Raw genomic sequence first — 18,904 nt, forward strand, 5'->3', positions numbered from 1 at the left:
GCCGCCTCCCTCCAAAGCGTGTCAAAACCCTGCTTTTTCACCTTCTCTTTTTTTTTTTCTTTTAAATACATTTTTTTTCCTACTCTCCCTCCCCCCGCACCCCCATCCCCCGGCGCGGCGCGGGTGGGGCGGGGGGCGGGCGGCTGCAACCTGCCGGCGGGGCAGGGCCGGCCCCCGGCGGGCGGGCGGAGCGGGGCGGCGGCTGCCATTGGCCGCGGCGCGGAGCGACACCTGCTCGGCTCCCTCATGCGAGTGACACCGGGGCTCGGCGGGGATATTTGAGGCTCCCTCCGGCGCCGCCGCCGCCACTCCGCGCTCGCCGCCGCGCCGGGCACATGCGGTTCGCGGGGCCGCGGCGAGCAGCGCGCTGGGCCCGGGTGCGGCACCCCGCGGGGGAGGACGCGGCGGCGGCGGCGGGGGGAAGGCGCGACCATGTGCGCGGAGCTCGGCGGAAAGCCGGTGGCCCCGGCGCTGCTGCTGGCCCTGCTGCTGGCCAGCGCCCGGGCGGCCGCGGGCACTGAGGCCACGCACCCGCCGGAGGGGCCGCAGGACAGGAGCCCGCAGCAGAAGGGGCGCCTGTCCCTGCAGAACACAGGTACGGCGGGGGGTGGCACCGGGCTGGCCTCTGCGTGTCCCCCTCCCCTCGCTGCTGCTGCTGCTGCTGCTTGTGCTGCTGCTGCTGCAGCCGCGTCGAGTTATGACAGGCGTTTTATTTCGCTGTCCGACTGTCAGGCGTAAATCATGGCAGGAAATCGGAGCTCGCTCCTAATTACCTTTAAAGCCCGGCTCTGCCAAGCACGTGTTGCCCGTGCGCGGCCGCGGCCCCGCGCCCGGCTGGCAGCGCGGCCGGAGCCCCGCGGAGATGCTGCGAGCCCGGCGAGGAGAAAGTTTCTGGGCGCAGCGTTTGGAAGCGGGTGGAGGGCCGGAGGCAGCCGGGAGGGTCCGGGCATGACCGGGGCTCTGGCTCCTCCGGAGGGAGCCGGGCGGTGATGCAACGGGCCGGGGGTTTCTCTCCTCCTCTCCCGCCCCCCGCGCTCCCTCCCCCGGGCATTATCTGCCCAGGAAGAGAGAGTTGGGGCGTGCACTTGGCTGGATCGCTTCCCAGCCGTGCAAAGAGAGAGCGCGGGATCCAGACGCTTCCCTTCCCCCCCTCCTTCATCCCGCCCCCCCCCCCCTTTTCTCCCTTTTCCCCTTTTTTTTTTTTTTTTTTTTTTTTTTTTTTTTTTATTAACACTCTCCGTGCTGCGAGACGTGTTTAAACACACACGAGCAGGAATGCACGAATGCCCATTAGGGACTGCCACATGTGAATCACGGCACTGTGCAGTTCTCAGCACGCTGGAGCCAGGACATGTGATCCGGCGAAAGGCTTTTGCATCCGGATGCCAACACAAGCAGCGGAGCCGCGCTCCCGGCCCCGAGCGCGCCCGGCTCCGCGCTCCGCAGCGCTCCACAAAGGGCTCCAGTGCCCCTTCCCCCCCGCCCCGGTGCGGCTGGCTTTGCGCAGCTTTCCCTCCGTGCCTCAGACAACCCCCGGATCCCACCCCTTGTGCCACCCCCAGATGCACTTCAGGGCAGGTAGAAGGGGAACAAAAAAAAAAATAAGGTGGGGGGGAAAAAAAAAAAAAAGTGTGGCGGTAGTGATTTGGGTTTGAGCTGGTGGTGGCGGGGGGGTCGTGAGAACTCCGGCAGGCTCCGCATTTCCATCCGCGGCTCCTCGCTCTGCCTTGCAGCGGGTGGAAATTAGACCGAAAGTTGCTGTAAAGACTTGCAAATGGACCGCATGGCAGAGGGGGAGGCTGGGGATGGCTGAAACACGCTGCGGTTCCAGGGGGATTAGGCTGGCTCCCAAGGGCGAACTTTAATTAAAGGTACCACAGGGCACGGAGTACAGGAATTCTTAGCATCCTCAGTTCTGCTCTAAAAGCTGCCCCTGTTTAACTTTATCCCCAGGCTTTTTAAGCAACCACCTTCCCTCTGGCAGTACTACTACATCCATTTTTTTTTTAAAGGACCAGAAGCTGTCATGTTAAGAATTAGATTTTTGGGTTGGTTTGGTTTTGCTTTTTTTTTTTTTTTTTTTTTTTTTTTTTTTTTTCTGAAAGTGAGTATTAGACAGCATTTTTTGCAGTATTACATAACATCTGAAAGGGCAGAATAAACACATATGTAACTGCTAGGTCCAGTACATCTCTTTTATGTTCGACATTTGTAAATATAAATCTTTTCTATTGATTTCTGCATAGTTGAGCACACAGTTGCATTTTTATTCAACTCCTGGTGCAAAGGACTTTACCTATCAGTAGGAGTTTTGCCATTAACTTGAGAGACATCCTGACAGACAAAACCCAGTGGTCTCTAAAAATCCTTGTGCTAAATGACCAGAAACTTGCTCAAAGTACCAAAAATGAAAAATTTTGGCTGGCTGGGTCCTGGGCTTCTCATTTTGGCACTTAAATTTGCGGGGGGGGGCTTTGCACAAGCCAGAGAGCAAAAATCACGCCTGTCCTTTGCTCCTGAGGAATTCAAGAGCATGAGACAGTTCTCAAGTGAAATGGCTTGACGTAAGCATAGTGGATTTGGCATTTACTTCTTGGATATCACTTTCATAACGTAATACACCCAAGTTTTGGCCCAATTCCTGTGAAAAACGGGCACGATTAACCATTGTCACGCATTTTTCTCTCAAACTGATGTTGGTAGCAAAACAACTCTTGTCTCTCTACCCACCACCAGTTCCTGTGAAGAGTTCTTCAAATTAACTCTAACCAATACTCGTTCTAGCTGAAATCCAGCACTGCCTGGTAAACGCTGGCGATGTGGGATGTGGAGTGTTTGAATGCTTTGAGAACAATTCTTGTGAGATCCGAGGCTTACACGAGATCTGCATGACATTCCTGCACAACGCTGGAAAATTCGATGCCCAGGTAACACAGGGAGATGTCCTACCTGTCTGCTTGCTTCTAACACACACTTGGCATGTACTGCAGCTCCTTAACACAAAAAATTCCCAGAGCTGGTCTGCTTGCTGTGATTCGCTAGGAATTTTTTGGTTGAAAGGTCCAGAATCAGGACCTCAGGACAGTAATAAAGCAGCAACCTGTCCTAGGAGACAGGCTGGCTGTAGCTGCAGCTGCCTGGATCCCTTCCACCTCCTGTACCCAGGATAACTCCAGCAGAACCCTTCATGGAGCCAAACATGGGTTTAAGAAACCTGGGCAGCTTAAACCTCTACACCATGTTTGTTCAAAGCCGACTCTGAGACGCATCTTGGGCTCCTAATTCATTTAGAATTAGCTCAGTATTTCCCAACGGTTACTAAAGCTGGCCCTCAAGACTTGCACACAACCAGCCCAGGCAACCTCCCAAAGCTGCTGTACTCAAGCAAGCCTTGGGTTCGAGCACTGACGTTCAAATACGTTACTTCCATGGTATGTGGTATTAAGTTTGTCTCCTTCATTTTCTCCCCAGACCATTTATGCATCATTGAGACATCCTGTTATTATGTCTTGTAAACCTCCTCTCCCATTTCAGAGTGGAGGGAAGGGAACATTCCGACAGGCCGGCAGCGTTTGGCCTGGCCAGGCAGCTTCCAGAATAACTTGACTAAAAGCACCAGCTACATGGCACTGCTAAAAGCGTGGCACAAAGTAGAGCTGTCCTCAGGATCCAGCCTGTCCCGTGAGGGGTGCTGGAACCACCCGGTAGGGAGCACTTTTTTGGAGTGCTGGAGCTTTAGGTTCAAATGCTCAAGGATGTACGAAGGGCCTGGCTACTCATTAAAATGGGAATTGCTGCTTTTGTGGCTATCTGAAAACCTCCAACTTAATTTCCAAGCGGCTTCCAGAAAACGCTCGTTTATTTTTGCACAATGTTTCTGTCAAGTGAACAGAGCTGACCAAAGGAGTAGGGAAGGAAAGTTGGGAAGGCAGGGAATGGTGCCTGTGGAGGCTGAGAGCAGCCATTGATGCCAGATCCCCAGGTGCTGCTTATCAAACACAGCCTGTCTCACATCCAGGCTGTCCCCAGTGCAGAGCAGGAGATTCGAACCCCTGGAGCTTTATTTAACATGAAGGTGACTTTAGCCTCTGCTGTGACATGGCTTTTCACAGCTCCTCTCTGGATCATCCCCAGTTATTTCAAGCTACATTAAATGACAAGACTAACACTGGCCATTTTCTGTTCTCTGCTCTGAAACCCGAGAATTGATGCCAGTTTGGGTTTATATAAGAATTCTCTTTTTCAACCCCTATGTGCCTACTGTGCTATGTGTGTTTGTTCCTAGAGGGAAGGGCAAGGGAGTGCCTTTGGTATGGGAAACAGAAAGGGGTGAAGCAGCTCTTTGATGAGCAAGAAACATTTCTGGCTTGAAACAATTTGGCGACAACATCTGCTCGCAGGTCTGGGTGAATCTCAGTGTCAGTGGAGCTGGGGCAGTGCACTCTTGGGATGAAGGGGAGCAAGGCTTTGGTCTTCATGGAGCAGCTGCATAACAGAATTTGAGGCTGATGAAGAGGTGGAGGCATTGCCTTCCATGGGCCTATTCTCAGCAAAGCACAGGGAGTCTGAGCAGAGCTGGAGCTGCAGGGTCCAATAAAAGAGGAAAGGAAGGGGTAGGTTGATGCCCACCAAGCAACTGAGTGAAGGAGTCACAGTGGTTAAAGAGGTGCTGCTAAAGCAACTTTCCTCCACCTTATTTTTTAACTTCTTGGTGTGATTTTCTTAATTTCACTTAGAATTTCTTGCAATACGCTTGAAGACACTGTAGGATTATTATTATTATGATTATGATGATTATTATTATTATTATTATTAGTGCTGATTTGAGCCCCTCTCTGAGGAAGAAAATGCTGGTAGCTGGGGAATAGGGCAGGTGCATATAAATCATGCATATGTGTCTCTGAGTTTGTAAACTAATTTTAAAATGAAAAAAAAAAAAACCCTGCAGTTACTGAATGGTATCTGCTTGTGGTCCTGAGGAGCTCAGCCATGGCAGGATGCCCTCTCCTTTGTGTGAACCGGTTGTTCTGCCACCCTGGAAGCAAATTAATCGAGGAACTCCAGCACTGAATTACTTCAAGGTGCTTACTTTTGCTCTTCCCCTCGTTGGGCATTCAGCTGTTGGGGCAGAGGAAGCCTCAGAGTAGCAGTGAGGAAGCCCTGGGTGTTTCAGGTCCACTGGGATAGCAAAGCTGGGTAACTTGGCAGGGTCTCTGAGGGCAGAGAAACAGAGAAGAAGGGGAAAGCCATGAAGTGATACCCTTAGCACTGTAATAACCCTTGACATTGTCCTGCAGAGAAGCAGCTGGCTGGGCATAAATCAGCTGCTGTGCTTAATGGACAAAAATACAGACCTACTCCATTTCTTTTCCTTCTCAGGGAAAATCCTTCATTAAAGACGCTCTGAAGTGTAAGGCTCATGCCTTGAGGCATAAATTCAGCTGCATCAGCCGTAAGTGCCCTGCCATTAAAGAGATGGTGTTCCAGTTACAGCGGGAGTGCTACCTGAAGCATGACCTCTGCTCTGCTGCCAAGGAGAACGTCCAGGTCATTGTGGAGATGATTCACTTCAAAGACCTGCTGCAGCATGAGTAAGTGCCTCCGTGCTGGTGCAGTCAGAGCGTGGGAGCTCCTTCCAGGAGTGCCAGTGGGCTGTGCATCTGCCCAAGAGCTGGTTCACCTCCTTCTGGCCTTAAGCACCTCTTGTTTTCCCATGTACAGCACCAAGGTAGAGCTCTCTTTGCAGGGCCCCTTGAAGTTTGTGTACCAGGGGTGAGATGTGACTGTGCAGGGAGGTGAAATGAGTTGGAGTGGGATGTGGCAGTCCTCTCGGTGCTCTGGCAAATACACCATGGGTGTCTGCCGTTTCCAGAGGCATCTCACAATGCTTTTTTTGTTTTCTGAGCTCAAAGGCATCATTTTGACCTCAGTATCCTGTTAGAGGTGACAACTAGAGAAGGGGGAAGAGGGTTTATGCAAAGTTGTCAGCCAGATGATAATTTCTTCTTTAAATACATACTTTGAAATGTCTTGTAGTTAATTGTCCCTGAAAGAGCTGCAGTCCCCCAGGTAATCTCCATTCATCTTATTCTTTGTTAATCTCAGATGCTTTTTAATAAAACATGGGGTTGTACAAAATGAAGGCACAAGTCAGATTTTTGAGGACTTCATTCCTCTGACTGGGAGCACAGCTGTCCTCCAAGGAATGACAGGCACAAATCCTACTTGGAATTGATCAAAGCTGCTACATGACAGCAACAAACCAAGCACAAGCTGTTTGTACTGACTCTTTGTGCACAAATGCAAAAATCAGAGCCTGTTTTTCTTGCAGGTGAACATCTCACTCCTGAAACAAGAAGGCTGAGCCACAGCCTGGCATCAGGCTTAAGCTTAGAGCATCTTCCTACCACACCTCTGTGCCTTGATATTAGCACAGAAACTCAAATCCCAGCAGTCACGAGAGACAAATTTTTTGCAGAATCGCTTCTTTGGGAATTTCAGCCTCGCATTTTATTTTCCTCGCTAGCCAAAAGAGCTGTGCTCTGATTCCCTTAGTGCTGAAAACCACCCCCCACTAATATTTCAGCTGCAGTTGCAGAGGGATGCTTCAATGCCAGTTTGCTCCCATAAATCCTGTGCTGTGGTTTGTTCAAGCTGGACATGGTGGCCTGAAAGCAAGGCCCTTGCCCTGGACATTCCTGAGGCTGGGATCAAAGGCACGGCTGGGGGCAGAGCTGCTGTGCCCAGGGCCATCCTGCTGGCTGAGGGAGAAGGGCAGCAGGGTTCCATCCTGCCCAGCAGCACCTCTCTGGGCACTGCCTGGGCTGTGTCAGCAACTATAAATTGGGTACTTGGCACCAATTAACCCCCCCATCATTTGGGGATGAAAAGAACCGTGCGAGCCAAAAGCCTGTCCGAGGAGGAGTGAGTTATCCTTATTTTATGAACAGGCTCAAGCAGGAATGCTCAGAGGCAGCTGCTTATTTCTGGGGAGCTGAGCTGGGGGGTTGTTGGTTGGAGAAGAGAGGGTCATTCAGCTGAACACCTATAATTTGCATGATCTCATTTAGCGCTTCCTACGCTCCAGCATCTCCCGGAGTGGGAGCTCGGCTCTCCTATGCGGGACTCCCCAAATAGAACCAGCCAGCCTCCTCCCCTCCCCTAAATTTAGAGGCCATCTCTGAAGCTCTTGAACTAAGGAACTTGTTCGAGATCAATAGGCAAGTGTGGCAGAGCTGGAAATAAAATCACGTCTGCTGACTTGCAGCCTTGTGCTCAGTTCAGGTACTCTGGTCAGGCCGGCTGAAATGCAGAAAGTAAAACAGGCAAGGAGAAATGGGCCAGTATTAATCCGCAGGGCTCTGGCAGGCTCTGAATACCTGAAATATTTGGCAGCTGAGCCACTTTTTAGTCATACCAGCGACCTTTTTTCTTACAAAGATTTCTGCAAAGGTTATGCCCAATTTCAAGAACTCGTTTCTTGGGAGGGATGGAGGTTTATGTCCTTTTGCTGGATCACTTTGTATGCAACGTGCTCAGCTCTCTCTTATCTCCTACTTTACATTTAAAACAAAAACCTAAGAGCAGAGAAGCAAGTGGCAGCTCTCAGGCTTGTTCTCTGTTTTGCTCTGACTGTTCTCTCCCGATGAGTGTTCGGAACGCGGTCGGGCAGCGAAGCCTCCTCCTGAGTCAGCTGTGGGGGTCAGGCTGATTTGCTATGGTGGAAGTGGTGACAGGCCTTGGCAGATTGGTCCCTGCTGCATTCCAAGCAACTTTTTTTTTTTTTTTTTTTTTTTTGAGCAGTAGGAACAATCCAGCCATGGGAAATATTTTGAGATGGAATAGGTGGCTCTCCAAGATTAGCGATTCAAAATGAGTTTAAGCGGTGGGTAAAGTTAGACACTGAGCATAATCTGTTGGTTTTCCTCGTCTCTTCTGTCTTAAGTTAATGAGAAGAGATTTAGACTTGTCCACAGAGCTGGTGGATGGGGTGCCCAGGAGGTGCAGCCCCACCACCCACCCCACACAGCCATGACTGCTGGCCCCAGGCAGCTTTCCCCTTGTGCTGTGGCTGATTCCTGCCGTGGAAGATTTTTAAGCACGTCCTTCTGGGCCTGCAAGCAGCTGAGCAGTTGTGTCAATAGACAACATCAATATTGACCCACAAAACTTGTGACCGCAAGTATTTTAAAATTGCTGCACTCGGTGACCTGTGGCTGAGAAGCCCAAGTGCCTGTGCTCAAGCTGCTGGTGCCTTGGGGACACTCAGGGGTGGGTGGGAAGCACAGAGGGGATGCAGCCAGGGCACGTTTGAGGCCTTGTTCAGCTGGGAAAAGGTGGATACTGAAAGCTCTGTAAGGAAATGAAGAAATAAAACTTGGTGTGGGAAGAAAAAAGTGCCACCAAAGTGGATTCCATTTGTCTGAGCTCTGTTCGGGCAGATCCTGGGTCCAGATAGGATCTCGCCTGTGATGGAGATCAACACCCAGTGCTCCAGAGATGATGAGGAAAGCCAGAGCCTCTCTAGCTGAGTGAGAACATGCCTCCCTCTTGCAGACTAGGGGCTGGTGAATGCTCTGTACCTGCCATTCCTCCAGAGGAACAGCCTGCTTGGTGAAGCTGATGGCTCTGGGCGGGAGCAAGTGTCCTTTGCCTGGTGTCCTGAGTAACAAAGATGGGAGGGCATGGGAAGAGATGGAGGCAGAAAGTGTGAGACAGTTCTTCCACTTGCCAAGCAAGACCTCTGTTCTCTGGTGAACATTCCAGTTCTCCCGGAGTATCTCCACGGGGAGAACAAGCAAGATCAATCCAGAGAGGCTTGGACAGGATGCCACCATGCATTTCCTGCAGCGAAATGCCTGATTAGAATATGGGATTTTCCATAATTAACGTGGGCAGAATTGCTGCTGAGTCAGGGGGTGCCAGGGACTCACACCACTGGATTTGCTGTGCCCAGGGAGGGTGAGGCAGATTCTTCACTGATTCCCTGGGGTGCATTTTGACTCTCCTCTCACTGCTCCCTTTCCCTGCAGGCCTTACGTTGACCTAGTGAACATCCTGCTCACCTGCGGCGAGGAGGTGAAAAAGGCAATAACGAGGAGCGTCCAGGCCCAGTGTGAACAGAACTGGGGAAGCCTCTGCTCCATCCTGAGCTTCTGCACCTCGGCCGTGCACGGAGACGCCGTCCTGGGAGCCGAGAAGAAGGCGGGGGAAGGCAGCAGGGCCGCTGCTGGCCGTGGGGACATGGTGGCCCACGCCGACGCCGAGCACAGGGAGAGCCCGCGAGCGGCCAAGGGAGAGAGAGGTACCAAGGGCCACTCCAACGCCCGGGTCAAAGCTGGGGGCCACGGTCCCAAAGGGGCCCACGGGATCCCGGACCGGGCGGACGAACTGTCCGACTTCTCCGACATCCGGAGGTGAAAAGAGGCACCAGCTCCCCCTTCCCCCCCACCCTCCTCCCTTGAGTTCCATCCTCCTGTCTATGGACATTCCAAAGCATTTCCCATTCAGAGGTCAAGCACAGGGCATTGCAAGATATCTATGGACCTCGGCATCAGTGTGTATATAGTAGCAAAGGGAGAGCAGTGGCAATGGGTTATCGATCCAGCAAACTCGGCGCTCGGGTGGCAAAATGTCTCCAGCTAAATTCTTTCCCCCTTTTTTTTTTTTGTGAAACGGACGTCATCTGAAATTTAGGATCTTGTTTGGGGGTTGTTGGGTTGGGTTTGGTTTTGGGGTTTTTGGTTTTTTGGGTTGTTTTTTTTTTTTCATTTGGGGTTTTTTTTCCCCTTTGGTCTCCTTGGCAGGGGAGAAGGTTCCAAGCGGGCTCTGCCAGGCTGCATGTGGCTGCTTGTGGCTTAGCACCTCCAAAGGTTCAGGGCACAGCCTTACAGCAGATGGCTGAATTCCAGGGGGATTTGGTTTCTGCCTGCGGCTGGGAACGCCAGAGCTCAGGGCTCTCTGTGTGAAGCTCTCTAATGAAGGAGCTGCCCCGTCTCTGGCACAGGAACCGTGTGGTCTGGAGCTCCACCACTTTCTCTGAAGTAACTTCTGAGCCATTGTTCCCACCTGGGCGACGCTGCCTGGTTTGAAGTGCCCCCTGTTAGTTTTTAACGACCGCATAACTTGACACTTGCTGATCACAGAACCATACCCAGTCACTTCAAAGGCAAGTAATCCGCTTCCAGACAAGGCAATGTGACTGTTAAGACTTGCACAGGGTGGAGGACCCCCCCAAAAGCATTCTCATGGACCTCTGCAAACCCTGTGCATATTCTCTGCTTCCATCTGCCCCCTCAGTGATACAGGTCTTCCACCCTTACAGCCCAAGCCTAAAGGGGCAGGTGTGGGCTCAGACAGCAAAGGACCCTATAAATCCCCATATATTCAGTTCTTATCAGGGCTGTGTTGAAGGCCCTTCAGAAGCCTGCCTCTCCTTAGCAGTGTGGTGTGGTTTGCTGGGATGTGGAGCCCCACTCTAACCTGCCTCTAGCTTGGTTTATCCAAATGCCAAAGACAAGGAGAGGGGATTGACTTGGGCTTTTTAATTCTTGTGCAGGTAACGACAACCAGTCTCCACAGAACGAGTTAGTGAAGGTGAAGAGTGTCAAGAGCTTATTGTCTTTAAGCAGTTTCAAGTGTGAATGAGGTGTTTGGCCATATCTCTCCTACCCCCTATGCAATTGTAATTCTCAGGTTGCAGCTCTGCAATCCTATATTCCCAGATATTGTACTGGAAGTGGAGGCTGCAGCACCCACAGGGACAGGAGGGTGAGCTCTCAGCTTCCTCTAGAGGAGAAAAGGGAGGTTTTCTTAGAAAGTGGGAATCACACCGGGGATTGGAGCCTTCTCATTTAGAAAGTTTGGGAGGAAAGCTGTGGGGGCAGGAAGGCAGTTCAGCAGAGACAGAACGTACCCATGAACTAACGTACGTCTTGCTGCATGGTGGGAAGGAGCTGCATAAACAGGAGAGGAGGGTGTTGGAATTTGGCTACAATTTCCAACTCAGATTTCAGTTCCTGCTAAGTGAGCACGGCTCCTAATAGCTACATTCAGGGTTTAATGCAGGGATCCACCCGCAGAACTTGGAGGCACCGCTTTAAATAGCGCCCACGTGGGAGGCAAGAGGGGACAGTTGAGTTGAAAAGGTGTCTCTGTGATCACCAGGTCTTTGCTTAGAGACGTGGCCTCGATCCTGCCCGATTTTAGCAAAGCTCTGTGATGAAATTTTCGTTTGGTTTCAGTGGGAAGAGCCGGGATCAGGCCAGGTGCTGTGGCAGCAAAGACCACGGTGATGGTGCAGTGAGTGTGGCACCTGCCCCGTGGGGCTGGTGACAGCTCAGCCCCCCCTGGGACACCCAGGCTGCCCCACAGAGCACCCTGATTTGGGCCTGACTCTCTTGGCCACCTCCTCTGCTCCAAAATCCTGCTGGTGGTGCCCTAAGAAGGTTTCTGGCGTGTGCCTCCGTGGGTTTCCTGCAAGTGTCCTCTCCCCCTCGGTGGCACAGAACCACCACGAAGAACAAGCTCAAACCAAAAAGACAATCCAAGCATTTTAGCACAAAAAAGAAAAAAAAAATATACAAAAAAAAGCTAACACAAACCAGAAACAACAACTTGCTACCAATGTTCTTGCATTGAACTAAGATCCCTCTGTCATTAGAGGTCTTGATTCATCAATGGGAACCAAACAGAGATCTACATCTTTGAATGTCTCAGTCAACATATCACCTCAGCATGCATACAGTTTTATTTGTATTCATTGGTTCTGTGGGGAAAATTGTGTATTCCCCTTGTTTAGTCAGTGAAAATTGGGGAGGGGGGGGACAAGCTGTGGGTGGGAGGGATTTTTGTACAAGGTATCATTTTTTTTTTCCTCTGTGTGTGAAGATTTTATGTGTTCATCTACTGATTCCACATATGCTATTATTGTAAATATTTAACATTTCTATTTATTATAGTGTCCCCATTTAAAAAAAAGAACACTGCTGGCTATGATAATTTAAACGTATGTCATGACCTGTGTTGTATATATTCATGCCACTAGTATGGTTTTTTTTTATGTTTAAAGCTGCGTAAATATAGTTTTATACAGTTCCATAATGTTATTGACAGCATAAATCATTTATTTATTGTTAAACCTTTCTTTCATATCTTACAGATAGGGTGTGTTTTACCTGAGATTATTTTATTGTGACATCTACATAGCCTTAATTCTTTATAAAAAAAAAAAAGGAGAAAAAAAAAAAGAGTCCATTTAGATACTGTATGATGCTTTAATTAACATTCCTTATGAACTTGCTGTTCATGAAGGAGGTTTAGCTTAAAAGCCAAGGTATGAATGTTTCCTTTATGCTTTGCATCTGGAATGAGCCTTGTTCTGAAATGAAAATACTGCGAGAGAAGCAAAATGCCTACAGGAAAAAAGATAGCAGTAAACCCTGGAAAATGCTGTCCTAACTTACAGTGCTGAACTAAAAGGAGAAAAATAAAATGAAATAAATAAATAAAAGACAAGCTGTCCTTAATTCCAAATCTCTGGGAGAAAAACATACTAGTTTTATCTCGTGTAGAGTTTGCAGCCAAATAAGCTTGTAAATAAAGAAAATGCATATGGCTTTAGACAAAGCTCTGTACCTTTCACACACTATTATTTTCCTTAAACACTAATAAATGTTTTGAATAAGTCTGTGGCTGGGTTTTGTGTAGCTGCTGTGAGATAAGGGGGTAGGAAAAGCCCTCTGAAGCTGAGCCAGCAGCTGCAGCCAAGGAGGGCTGGGGGGCCTTGGCTGCTCGTGCCCCCCAGCCAGGCAGTGGCAGAAGGACGTGGGGACAGAGCCAACCCCCCTCTAGAGCAGGGCACGGGCCTCGTGTGTCATTCCCCAGGAGAGGGAGACCTCACTGCTGACCTGGGACCTGCGAGCTTGGTTTGAGGCAGGAAGGGAGATGCAGAGTCAACGCCAGGGTGAAAAACAGGGAGCAGAAGCTCCTGCAGCTCTCCAGCTCAGACAAAGCCCCTTCAGGAGGTTTCCCCATGGGTTGGGGTCACTGCAGCCACCTCCTGGCTTTGGATCAGCAGGGTGAGGCTGGGGCAGGAGCAGGGGTGCAGCCGCTGGGGTTTCTCCTCAGTGCCCCGGTGATCCCAGATTCCCAAAGCCCTCGGGAGCTGGCACACCCAGCTCGGCCAGGCTGGCTTCAGGCACAGCCCAGCATCCCTGGGAGCATCCCAGAGGAGCCAGGGAGGGGATCTGTGGCTGACCACAGCACCTGCCTGTGGCCAAGGTGTTGGCAGCCCCCAAAGCCCCAAGTGCTGGATTCCAGCCAGACCCATTACAAATACAGCAGCAAGCCTTTCTGCAAGCTGCAAGAGCTGATAAGATTCGTCCTGCACGTATGAGAGACTCACTTCATGTCACACAGCAAGTTACCCCTTCAAGATTTTACCCTAAAACCAGAGGACATCTATTTTCACTCCCCACTGGCAGCTATTAATAACCTATCAGTGAGCACCAGCCAGTGGCTCTGTACAGGGATATCACAGGAGCAGTAATTCTCTCTTAAATCAGATATCGAAATCTTAGATGCTTACTGGAGTTTCAGCAACGGAGAAAAGCAAAATCCTAAGGTTTACAAAAAGCAAGCTGCAGAAACAGCCCTTTGTGTTGTCTCCAAAGTCATTTTCATACCGTGTTGGGGTGTAGGCAGCAAAGGGATGGGGAAATTATGAGAAAGCACCTCAGAACATAAAGCACGGATTTTTTTTTTTTTTAAGGCTGCTTGCATGAAAAAGCACATTTTTAACACTCCTTCTGTAGGGTTTAAAAATAACTAATCCAGTTGAAGCCTTAGGATGAGATGGGCTTCACAAGCCTAAATGTGATTTGCAGCACTGTAGGACCTGTAGCATTTCTTTGCCTGTAGGTGCAGCAGCTCTTTATAATCCTGTCATGGACTGTCAAACACCAACGGGAGAGTGCACCCTGCCAGCAGAGCTGTCACAGAGTTCGGTGGGATGTGAGCTCAGACCAACCTGCAGCCAAGGAATGGCTTGTGCTGGACCCTTCACTGCCATCCACCATCCCAGTGCATTTTTTTTTTTTTGCAGGAGCTGCTCCTCACCATGGCTGCGATGCAGCTGAGGTAGCTGCGTTCTGCCTCTACCACCCTCCCCACAATTTCGACCAAAAAAAGTTCTTTTTCATCTCCTACCATGAAAAATGGTGAGCCTGCATCCTGCTCCCCAAAGTGGCAAACGTTTGTGATGGAGAAACGACCCCCAGCTCCCCTTAGGGCATCACGTCTCACAAAATAGCACAGTCAGTAACAGAGTGCTGACATTAAAAAGTGCAGAAGCACAGGGAGAAAAAGAAACACTAAAACAGACTGCAGAGCGAGGATTCTGCATTGCACAACCCACTAAAATATGTTTAATACCAGCTACAAGTCTGCTTCAAGGCTGGAGTGATCTTAGTTCAATTTGTTCCGAGGCCCTTTACAAGTGAGGTGAGGAAAACCAAATCCAGCAAATTCAAACTGCAAATGCACATCCACGGCCAGCTGAACGAACCCCCCCAGTACTCATACTTGTGATCCACTTGGACTTATCCTCTTTACGGGCTCCCCTGTCTTGCCTCCCAAAAGAACAAAATGAATTCCAGATATTGGCTTGCTCAGGCATACCAAAACATTTACAAATGTATATGGCAATTTACATATGTCAGCCCACACGGTGAGCTGAGTCAGAGCTGCTGCCAGCACTCCTGCCTGCTCTCCCCAGGTTCCCAGGTACTGCCCTTCCCTCTCCTCCTTTGCCTGGAGATGCCGGGAGAGCCCAGGCAGCTCCAGAGCAGCTCCGTGCTGCGTCACGCCTGAGGAATCCATCCCAGCCTTCTTCCCAGGTGAGGGAATAGTTAAAAGCTTGCTGGGAAGCCTCTCGGCAGAGCATTTTTAAAGCTATTTCCTGACATCTCACCAGAAACACAAATCCCACTCAGTTTTCACTGCTAGTTCTGTTCGTGTTTCCATGCTCCCCTCGGAGACTCTCGCAGGAAAGGCTTCTCTCACACCTGCTCCAGGCACAAATTTTCCTGCCTGCTCCCCCGGGGACAAGCTCAGCTCATCTCCAGCTTTGAGCAAAGCCTGAGCCATCGTGGGCACTGCCCTGTGAGCAGCCAAAAGGGAATTATGGAGAGGGGATGCCAGGGGGTGCAGCTGGACCCCCCCAGAGGCAGGAGTTCCACCGGTGCCTCCCAAAGCCTTTCCCGGGTCTGTCCTGCAGCACCAGCACCAACAGGTCCTGGCACGGGGCTGGGGCTAAGCATAGCATAATTAAAAATAATTAATGAAATCCTCGCCGTTTTTGTTGCTGTAAGTTTTCTGTAGGGGAGGAACCCCCCAGCCAGTGGAGCATTGCATTTTGAAATGCAAACCTGGTGTCTTTCTTGCTTGGGAATGTGAAATGGGGACTCGAGGGTTAGAGACATGTCAAATTATGGGGAGCTGCAGGGGCTGAGAATTCCTATCTCCGAGAATACTGCCTGTTACAGCCTTAACCTTTTCTGCAAATACCATCCTTCCCTATAAAAACGTGGCTTGGAGTTGATTTAGAAATTCTTTTCAAGTAAGAAGCCGTTCTTTGGAGAGTCTGCTGTGAGGTTCTCCGTGTGGATGGAAGCTTTTTTAAGGAACTCTGCTGGAAGGAAGTGCCCCAGGGGCAGTGCTGGATGAGCTGCCACACATCTCAGTGGCTCTGGTGACACCACAGACACCAGCCCTGACGTGGTGCTGCAAGAGGAACCTCAGCAGGGCTGAAACCAGGGCTGGCTTGGCTGACACGGTGCAGGAGCAAAGAGTCCCCGTGGCACAGGCAGCACCAGCTTCCCCAGTGCCACTGGAAACAGCAGCTCATGGAAAAGCTAAAACCAGGCTGCATTTTAACCCAGCACAGGATCAGCCCTCTGCTAGCTGAGCCATCATGGCACGAAACCCCTGCTAGAAACCCTGCTTCCATTTCTCAGATTTTCTGCAGTTTGTAGCTGCTTTTCTATATCCCACAGTCACACCGGGCTACATTTGTCACCCATGAATAATCCCACTTACATTGCAGAGTCTCTTCCTACCCTGGAGAAAAATGCAGTGGGAGGTGTGGGGAAGCTCAGTGAAAGCTGACAGCCAGGAGAGACTGGGAAAGGCCTACAGAGCTCCTTATTTAGATGTCCTATTTTAAGATAAAATGAAGAGGAACTATGCACATTCAGCATTTTGCTAAACTGACATGAAACCAAGTCACTACAAAATCAGTTTGCAGAGGGATGCAGTGCACATGCTTGAAGCCTTCTGTAAAATATTATTATTATTATTATTTATGATTGCAGTAGCTCCTGGCTGTCAGCAAGCCCCAGCCTTGGGGCTACTGATCCGTGTATCACAGGAGAGAACCCCGGCCAAAAAAAGATTCCATGGGTAGAAGGAAACATTGCCCTTTGCCTCCCCATGCAGAAAATGAAGCAGTGCCTGCCTGGGCACTCAGCATTAACTGCCTGCACAAGATGCTTTGCAACAGCAATGACAGGAATTACGTGGTTTTCTCCCACCTACACTTGCTGACCCAAAAGCTGCCACTGACTGATGATGAGTCTGCAGAAGCTCATTAAAAGCGTTTCAGCCCGGACAGAAAGAGGGATTCAACGCAGCCAGGATGGCTTGGAGGGGGCAGAGGATGCCCAGGGAGGCTGGAAATGCTCTGCAGCAAGAAAGGGCTCCTGAGAGTCCCAGCAGCCCATGGCAGCAGAGCTGACTCTGCAGATTCCTGGGAAAGGAGGTGTGTGGGACAGGGGCTGGGGAAAGCTGGCCACAGCCAACAGCCCAGGGCTGGGCAATGACTCTGGGACAGTAATTAAAGGCCCAATCTTCATCAAAACCTCTAAAACAACCTGTTGATAATAATAGCAGGACATTAGGATTAGGCTTTTTCCAATCACTGAAGCTTTCCTGACTCCACAGGCTTATCAGGGACAGTCTTGTCAAAGCCAGAAAAGAGATGAGGCTGAAAATAATCTGTCCTCAAACTTCCCACGTTCAGAAATGCCTGATCTGAGGCACTGGGTTTTCATGCAGCACTCCCTAAGCACAGACCATTTGTGAACCATGGAAAAGCAGGAAATCCATCGTGCCTTTCCACATAATCCAGAATTGTACAACTCTTTAAGTATGACAAATGTAAGTCCTGAATACTGCTTTTAAAAATCTGCAATAAAGTTTACTGAGGTTTATGACATTATGTACCCCATTGCTTGAACTCTGGCCATCCTACACTTTTTCCTTCTGCTGGTCACATATCACACCCTGGAAAAAAGGTCAGGCCCTCTTTTTAAAGGAGAAAAGACAGCTGTGCCTCCCCAAGGAAAACAGTAGCAGGATGAGACCATTTTGGGGGGAAAATATAGTAATTATTCTGAGCAATAGCATGGAAATCAAAAACCTGAAAGGGTGGAGTGAGAAAGGAGCAGAGACAGTATTGAGAACATGGGATGATGCCAGTCCAGCACATAAACTCATTTAGGAGCTTGCTTGGAACAAGCTGTTCTTAGGGCATTGCCAGACTAACAGGACAAGAACAGATTTCAGCCCAGTTGACCAACAAGTTGGTCAAACCCTCTCTCGTGCCACTGCCAGCCAACCTTGTAAACACTGAAGGTCAGAAAAACATCCAAATGTTGCAATTTATGGATTCAAATTCCACCGGCGATTCACCTGTGTTTTCTTCTGTCGGGACAAAGGGTTGTGGGCAGCTCACAGGAAGATCATGTTCTCTACCAGCACGAGGCATGGGCAGGACAGAGAGGGCAGAGGATGAAATGGGCAGCCCAGACTTGGTGGGAAAAACAAAATCCCCAGTGCAACACCCATCCTTATCTTCAAATTAAAAACACGAGTATCCTCCTGTCTTAGCAATCCTCTACGGGACGAGAAAATGAGCGAACTTCAAACCCTTTCAGGGGTCACAAAAGCACCGAGGGCTCGCTTTGGAGCCACATCAGCTGGGAAAGGAGGGCTCTTCCAGGGCTCTTCCAGGGTGGTGGCTCTGGAGCAGGCACGGCGTGTGCCGGGCGGCTGAAGCAGCAGCACGGCGGTGACGCACGGGTCACTGCAGGGACAGCACATGAAAGGCAGGGTCAGCTCAGTCCAGGAGATGCCCCAGCCCCACACGAGGCCCTGGCTGCCACTGCAGTGCCACACGTGCAGCTGCACCTGTAGTAAGGATTGCACAACCCCTGCTCTAATACACTCAAGGACACACACCCCCACGCTCACAGGTTACTCCTCCGGCAGAAAAACAGCAGGGCCAGACCCAGGGACCCCCCTGTGGCACTGGCAAGGCCACGCTGGTGTCACGGGAGGGCTGGTGCCTCCAGTCTGTCACTGGGATAGACCAAAAATCATTCTGATTGCAATCTTACAACCCACGAAACAACAGCACAGAAGCACAAAGTTGGCTCTGGTTTCTCTTTATCACACAGGTGAAATTGCCACCAAAACACAGGAAGGACAGCCCCACTGTCTACAGGCTTTAGAAACAGATGCTAAAGCCCATCCAGCGTGGGAAAAAAACCTGTGGGAGTATTTGAGTACTTGCCAGTATCTCCATATCCCCAGTGAGGAGCTGCAGAATCAGGCAGGAGCAGGCTGGGATGGGATCAGCCCCACAGGAACACTCCAGCTGCCTCTGCCCCGTGCCCTTCAACAGTTCCCAAAGACAGGGCAGGGATTCAGCAGAGAGAGGCCGTAGAGCTCTGCTGGGTTATTTTATTTCTGGCTTTGAACTCCAGGACCTTCCGAGGCTCCTGGACGTGGTGTCACTCACACCAGGTGGATTTTCCCGGGGTCTCTGTGTCAGCCAGCAGCG

At 50.4% G+C, this 18,904-nt stretch overlaps 1 protein-coding gene across 2 annotated transcripts; it reads left to right on the forward strand.

Annotated features, from left to right (window-relative positions):
• The first annotated feature begins 222 nt into the window (after positions 1–222).
• STC2 (stanniocalcin 2) lies at positions 223–12,688 on the forward strand. 2 transcript variants are annotated; one of them, XM_038150533.1, is made up of 4 exons: positions 223–595; positions 2,785–2,927; positions 5,380–5,591; positions 9,033–12,688. In XM_038150533.1, the coding sequence occupies exons 1-4, from the start codon at positions 433–435 to the stop codon at positions 9,418–9,420; spliced, it is 906 nt and encodes a 301-aa protein (XP_038006461.1). In that variant the 5' UTR covers positions 223–432; the 3' UTR covers positions 9,421–12,688. The 2 variants fall into 2 exon arrangements, with proteins under 2 accessions (XP_038006461.1, XP_038006460.1); XM_038150532.1 differs by lacking the exon at positions 223–595 and adding an exon at positions 1,340–1,578.
• Positions 12,689–18,904: the final 6,216 nt, after the last annotated feature.

The sequence above is a fragment of the Motacilla alba genome, chromosome 13, assembly GCF_015832195.1.
Source record: "Motacilla alba alba isolate MOTALB_02 chromosome 13, Motacilla_alba_V1.0_pri, whole genome shotgun sequence".
Classification (NCBI taxonomy): Eukaryota; Metazoa; Chordata; class Aves; order Passeriformes; family Motacillidae; genus Motacilla; species Motacilla alba.